This window comes from Sitophilus oryzae, unplaced genomic scaffold, assembly GCF_002938485.1.
Source record: "Sitophilus oryzae breed Bouriz unplaced genomic scaffold, Soryzae_2.0 scaffold_801_pilon_pilon, whole genome shotgun sequence".
NCBI classification, from domain to species: domain Eukaryota; kingdom Metazoa; phylum Arthropoda; class Insecta; order Coleoptera; family Curculionidae; genus Sitophilus; species Sitophilus oryzae.
In genome coordinates this window covers 163-7787 of record NW_022147419.1, presented here as the reverse complement: position 1 = coordinate 7787, position 7625 = coordinate 163, and the positions used below count along the sequence as shown (strand labels likewise).

The 7625-nt window shown below is 35.3% G+C and overlaps 1 protein-coding gene across 1 annotated transcript in view; it reads right to left on the bottom strand.

Moving 5' to 3' along the window:
• LOC115888531 (protein apterous-like) overlaps positions 1-4069 on the bottom strand; it is a 33413-nt gene extending 29344 nt beyond the window's left edge. The window contains exons 1-2 of the mRNA XM_030908279.1: positions 3967-4069; positions 2087-2340 (exon numbers count right to left, since the gene is read on the bottom strand). Coding sequence (XP_030764139.1) covers positions 2087-2340; positions 3967-4069 — 357 coding nt within the window. The remainder of the gene's footprint in view (positions 1-2086; positions 2341-3966) is intronic.
• Between the last annotated feature and the right edge of the window lie 3556 nt (positions 4070-7625).

Here is a 7625-nt window from a genome sequence, read left to right as displayed (position 1 = left end):
CGCGGCTACGTATTGCTCAGTTTATTGACGGAAGATTTCTTCTAGTGTTACTTCGTAAAGAGTTTTGGGGATATTGCGTCCCCCTGTCGTACTCCTTTACCAGTTAGAAAATCTGGGTTTGTTTTATATATTATTACTATTGCTTTGGATTCTTAGATTCTTTTTTTGTTTCTCTTTAGTGTATGTATGTGATCAATCGCGCTGAAGCCGCTTCTAAAGCCCGCTTGTTCTCGTGGTTGTGCGGCGCACAATGGTTTAGGGCATATGGTAATACGGTATTAATTCAATAACTTCGAAATGACAAATGATAATTCGAATCATATTCGAATAATGAATTGAAAAAAAAAAAAAAAAATTTATTTTAGATATATTTAATTTTATACTTTGTTTTCAAACGTCAAATATTGATATTGTAGATACGTCACTTTTCTTATAAACATCCTGTACATACATTTCTATTTGAAAATGCAAATTTTAAGATTTGAAATGGTGATCATCTGTCAATATTTCACATTTAACAGTAGTCTGAAATGGCGCAAAAGTGGCAAAAATTGTTGTGTCGATATAGTAATGCTTGCGTCAAATTAGTCAGTATTATTAAGCATAATATTATATGAATGTTAAAAAGTTAGCAAGTTTGAGAGTATGATATAGGGTGAACAATCACTACAAATTTAAAATAACAATGAGCAATGATTGCAAATTTACTCTGGCAAACGTTTCTGTTATTTCTACATCAGGTGGATAGCAAAGTTTTTTTGATGATAAAATACGCTCATACGATGGGAAAATGTCACTTCCTAATTCTATTGCTGATTGCCTAAGAATACCGTAAGCATGTTTTGTTTACGAGGTATCAATGATCAAGGCCAAATCTCTCTCTGGATGGTATGAAAGAATCTCATTTTGTCCTGTAATTTTCTTGGATGCAGCTATTATTAATTCATTTGAAACATTGTCTAAAACTTCCTTGATTTTTGCACGTTTGGTCCGTTCTGAGCAATCTTCAAAGCGTTTTTCAGGTCGACCGATTTGCGCACAAGAGCATGATGGTTCTTCATCTGAGACTGTAATTGTGCATCTACCTTCCAGCCACTTACTGTATCTGGTATAAAACGTTTTTTTGTGCGATTAGATTCTTGCCATCGTTTATTAAAATGTGCTAAAAATATTTGACCTAAATACCTCTTTATAACATGGAGCTGGTCATGAGAACGAAGCAAGTCATTAAATAGATTTTACTTTTTATTATTATATTATTTTATATCTTGCACCAATTAGCAACCCTTAAGATCTCTCGAATTTAGCATACGGTCTCAGAGTCCGCGCGCGATCTTTCATGTAAAAAATAAAGCGCAACCGCCGAAAGATTAAATGAAAGAGCTTTTTATGTAGTTTTAGTATCATGGATATTTTGATCATTACAACTCTAGCTTTAAGTTGAATTCTTCTGATTTATATTGGCCCTGTATATGGAGCCCTGTTCCTTGTAAGGCCGTTTGGAAGAGCTTAATACAAGTTAAGTTTAATAGATAGTGATTACATCTAGAATAAAAAGTAATGTTTATTTTACACAATAAAACAAAGTGCTAATTAATAATTTGTTTCTTTCATTTATCCAAACGAACTAATAAAAACTGTTTATTGGTTACAGTGGTGGTCCACCCACTTTGAAGTTGATTAGTTTCTGAAATCACAATTATGTAAAATACTTTCTTTCTAATTCTATTATTTTTAACTTCTATGCACAGCCACAAACTTCAACGATTTTCTATATCATAAACTCAAGTCTATATATTATTATAATAGTTGGCACCTTTGATTAGAAAAGCAGTTGTTTGCGAATGTCATAACTGTCATGTTTGATAAAAAAACTATATCTTTCCAACCTCAACTTTCAGCTTCACAAATAAAACGTAGTCGCTGAATTCGGAGGACAGTCTAAGAGCTCAGACTATGACTACCTCTTCATGACTTCATCCATAAGAAAAAAAAAACTACTGCCGTCACTGTTCCAGCCAAATTAGTGCTTTTCATTTCTCAGCCGTTTTGATTAGAAATACTCAATTAAATTAAAAACACTTACTTGTAGTACTCTTTTCGGCAACCCGGTCTTCTGCGACAACTGCTTCAGATCCTTGGCGTCTGGATTGTGGTTAATCGCGAAGTACGACTTCATCGTCCTGAGCTGGTGGTGTTTGAACGAGGTCCTCATCCTCTTGGTCCTCTGGTTCGAGCCGTGGAGACCCGGCGTACCCGGCGATCTCCCGAATGGAATGTCAAGGTATTCTTGATTTAAATCTGCAAAAATATTGGTTGTTCTTGAAAGGAGGTAAGAGCCTCGCGAGACAAAGCGTATAAACATTTTATTACAGACAATTGATATGAATTTTGTTTCCTGAAAAAATATAAAATCTATTTGGTTACTATCAATGACATGGCGCGTGCTTCAATAGATACCTTCATAATTGTTTCTCAATCATGCCCAAAGATTACACTTTTTGGATTACGAAATCTTTAATTTAAAGCTGCAAATCAAGGATCTAATTTATTTTAAAATTTAACTAAAATCACATCTTGTAAAATTTATTTTCTTTAAAACGTATGTGGTGGTTAGATCGTCAGGTAATCATTTAGTAGATCGTGAAATAAGAAGACCCAATGGGACGCTGGTATCATATCAATGAAGGGTACGGGCGGCAAAGGTTTGTTCTAAAATTCCAATGAACAGTGAACACTCCGATTAGGCGAATGCGGTAGACCAAATGAGATGAGAGGTTTGGCATGAAAGGTTTACGCATGTTCAGAAATTAGAGCGACTGAGAGACCTCAAAATTAACAGATAGGTTTAGGTGGTAGATAAGAAATTCGTCAAAGTTTTTATGCATAACTTTCAAGTATATGATACGAAGTTTTTAAGATGTAAATATAATTAATTAAAATATTAGTTTTTTGTACATTTAGGTACACTTACTGAGAAACCTCCACTAGTTATTACATTAAAAGACGATTAACAAAATTTTGTTTTGAAAAATATGTGGCTATGTTTGACTGAAAGATATGCAATAGTTTTTTTGAAGAAATTAGTTGATGATCTTTGTTTCGGGCAGAAGGTCATAGGTAAAGATTAAGGACAGACTGTCCTAGTTCTACCCATGACTGACCGGTTCCTCCTGCTGACTTTCTGATACCTTTAAACCATAAAGTTTACATTACAATTCCTATTTTAACAAAGGATTTTTCAACTTTAACATTTTTGCTAACCTCGCCTATCATTTTAATCTTTGTCATCGGCATAAGTTTTCCAACAAGTTAATGTTCAATTCAAAATCCTCGGATCCAATACACCCATATCGCAACCCCTCTGTGTAAACGGTTCCCATGGCTCGACTCCTCTAACCATAAATAATCTCTATTATTCCATTATGTCCCGTTCGGAAGATGCCTATCGCGAAATTGCGGTTAAGCCCTGTTCCCACTGGACGCGTGTCGTAGGTACACACATAATATATACGAGGCCGACTTCACAACATCAACAACAACAAAAGCTTATTAAACGCGGCGCGCTCGCAACGGAAACAAAACACCGTCGGGTCGTGGATCACTCCGATTGTTATCAAAACATGGTAAATGCTCTCGGTTCGCGATGGTAGGCATCAGTGGGAAAGACTGGTGGTTAGGGGGGCGGGGTCCGTGTTTATTAAGTCGGTTACACACTCGACTGCGCGATTATCGTGTCGGAATTGTGAGTTAAATCTAGATTAATAAGTAGGTTGTTCGATAACGTATATTAGTGAGTACTAAAGATCGATAAAAAATATATTTTTAAGTAAAAACTGAAAATTCTTAGTGACATTTAATAACACCATTTTGATAAAAAAGGTGATTAGATTAGATTCTTCGAGGTGGCTATGGCTCTCGGCCTGATCCATGACGACCGAGATGACGACCTTTTGAGAAACTGACCTCTAAAACCTCCATATAGCTCTCTCAATGGCCTATCATTGCCTATTACAGAGAGCATCTTTTCTTTTTCAGGTTGGCAGAAACTGCACACGGCTTCGTCCATTAACCCTATTAGCTCTATATGCCTATTCAGCTTACAATGCCCTGTTATTAGACCCACTACAACGGTCTTTCTGTCTTTGCTTATCAGACCTTTTTTTACAGTCTTTCTGTCTTTGCTTATCAGGTCTGTTGTGAATTTTGGCGAATGTTCTACAACAAACTTTTTTGCTTGTCTCTGCAGTAGTAGTAAGTAAGCCTCTGTAAGTTTCTCCACCATTCTAGAGATTTGTTGGTCACCCACTGTATTGTGACCAGTCTAGAAACTGCTTTTGAAGCTTCGCAGAGCAGTTCTGGGCCTACGAATAGCATTGATGAGCCTTGTTTTGCTATTTCATCTGCCTCTTCATTACTCTTGTAACACTCGTGACCTGGTACCCCAGGGTCACGTAATATTCCTACACTGACCCAATGTATTTAGAGTTTAGACTTTAGCACGGCTTGGCTGTCTGAAAATCAAGCAACCGAAGGATATGTTCTTAGCTGCCTTAATATTTCTTCTACAAAATAGTGGATTAAAAAAAAATGAAAATGATCAAGTGGACTTTATTTATAAATATTTTGTTTTCTTCAGAATTTATCATCGGATGAATACGGATATTTATAATCTGTCATTTTAATCGTTATAAAATTGTGCAGTTTTGTTATAATTTGACCTCATTTATATCTCTTTATATCCCTTATAGTATCTTAACTTCGAATTTCGGACGCTCTGTGTAATGAGGTTCTGCCATTTATGCCCATACTATTTATGAAGTTTTTTTTCATTCTTTATTCAATTGGTGTTCTTTCTGATTCCACAAATGCTGCTCTTCAGTATCTACTGTGGAAGGTCTGCATCTGCAGACCTCCCACGGAGGGAGGAAGATAATTACCGCGACCTTATAGATCTTTTGTTTATCTCTTTCTTGGGCTATAACTTATCATACATTCTGAGGGCTTTGACAGAAGCCAGGATCTGAGAGAGTTACATTGGTTCTCCATTTCCGATATCAGTCGTACCAAAGTTTATGAAACGAATGGTTGTCGTCTCTGCGCACTCAGTGAAGAGGTGTTCTAGTGTTTCCCTTGTTTCCCCACAGAATTTTCATTCGTCACTGAAACCGTTACCATAAACTTTGATCCGAAGTTAGTTAGAACTAACCTCTGTAAAACCGTCTTACATACATGCTTTTATCAAAGCCCTGAAACTGTACGATGAGTTATAACTCAACAAAGGGGGGCCCATTAGATTTATAAGGTCGCAGTGATTAATTTCCCTCTCCGCAGGGGGTCGACATCTATATCTCTTATCCAATCTGGATGGCCACTCATCTCCATTTGACATGTCGAGCATATTTCTTTCCATATTTCTTTAAGAAAAGGTAGGCGTTTCAGAACTATAAGTAATCACAGGAGAGATTCAGAGATTTATCCTTCACAATATGCCACAGCTTTCCAAAAATTGTCTATACCAAACTAGTCCATCGTTCAATTTCAAAAGTTTAATTTTGTCCACCAATTCTTAATGTATATTCCATAAGATATTTGTATTTATATAATATTTACTTGATCTTCCTATGTCTCGTTGACTGTTAGATAATCGGAACTACCTAACTAAATTTATCATCAATTGTGTTGTTTCATTAACATCCCCTGACACATCTTCTTGGAGGCTTCTCTCAGTTCTTCGTGCATTTTTTTGCTTAAAATTATTGGATATGTTTACGATCTCGTCAACAAATTATAGTCGTTTGTTGTTCCCAGAAAAAAATAAATTAATTTTATTATTTATTTAAAAGCTCTTTTATAATGTTTAAGAATAGTTCTGGTGATATGGCGATATAGGCTTGTTAACTTTTTATTGAAATATGTTGGAGTTAATAACAAATGCTTAAAACCATATTCAAGTTGCCTTTATTTCTATGATGTCTTGGCGCATTTTATATCTATATTTTAGTATATTATAATAAAATTATGGCATAATTCTAGGCCTCCTTTATTATTGAAAATGTTTCATATTTTCTTTGATTTGATTTATATTTCATTAGTAATTTTTAGTGTTTATTATAGGAAATTTCATAGTTTTACAAGTTTTTTTGTATAAATTTACTTTGGTTGAAGAACAATTAAGGATATCTTATTTATAGCTCATTATTATTATTCTTATCAAATATAAATAACGTCAATTTAAGGTACTAAATTGTCGGTCTGATTTTGTACCTAGATAATGTAAATGCGTCTACTGTTTTTTGTTATCGTTCTGCTTGATGGTTACGGTGTACTGTGACACCTGCTTCTACCAAGATAGCGCACTGCAGCTTGTATATTTCTAAGACAAGACAAAACGTATAAAATAGGAAGTTAGAATATCTTAATTATCTATCTTTATAATGAGAATTTAGGGAAATATTTATCATATTCTGTTTGCTTTTAGAAAATTGTTAACAATATATGTTTTTCTTATTTTAACTCTTACTTACTGATTGCTAATATTTTTTTAATAATTACTTTGTTAATTAATCAACTCCATTTTTGAAATGAAACTTCTTTAGACGCGATGGAAGTAAAAATTCAAGACTGAGATTGAGATGGGTCTTTGAAGCGTCGCGTCGTAACTCGGGTCCTATGTGAGCTATGGGAGTGAAACTAGGAATGTAGATAGAGCTCGAAGAGCCCTAACTTTTCATGATATTTTGACGACGTTTTGTGCAATACGAAACCCCATCACCAATGAATCAAATCAAAAAATCGACCGATTTAAATGAAATTTGGTATGTTGATAGATTGGACCAAGGATAACTTGACCGTGTACAACACGTGTCACTATGACAGTTAGTTTTGACGTAAGAAACGTTAAAGGTAATGTCTGATCACGACTAAATTTGGTGGGTAGGCTATGTGAGCGACTGCGACTGATGCACACTTTCCCACCCAGCAAAGGATACGACGTTTCGTTTACATCTTCATCAGGGTGGGACGAAGGATTTGATATTGAAGACAAATGTGGGTCAATTTCGGCAGAACTGGGGACAGGTTACACGATGACGCCCTCGACGTTTCGAACCAATACCTCTAAATGGAGGAAATCATCAGGATTTTTCTTAATTATGGGTCGGTTGGAACCAAACTTGGCAAGTGGATAGAGGTACTCGAATGGAGTTCTTGGACTGACAGACGGTCAGACTGACAGACAGGCAGACGGAAGTGAGAAGAAGTTTCACTTCAAATATGTATAATTCAAATAGTGCACATACAACTTTTATTTTAATTCATCAGTCGCCTAAAATTTGTGTGGTATACGATGACCTTTCCTGGTACTGCTTTCTAAAAACATCATCCATCAAAAAAGTATATTTTTCCAAATCAACACAATAGGAAACTAATACAAATGAATAAAACAATCCCCCACAAAAGAAAACGCTACACAATAAGCTTATATAACAATATTGTTCACCTTGACAAGCACGAGAATGCCATATAATAATCAAAAACAATAACCGAACAAAATAATCCACAATAATTCCCTACCCGATCGTACTCGTACCCTACCCCCGTGTAGATTATAATAGACGTATATA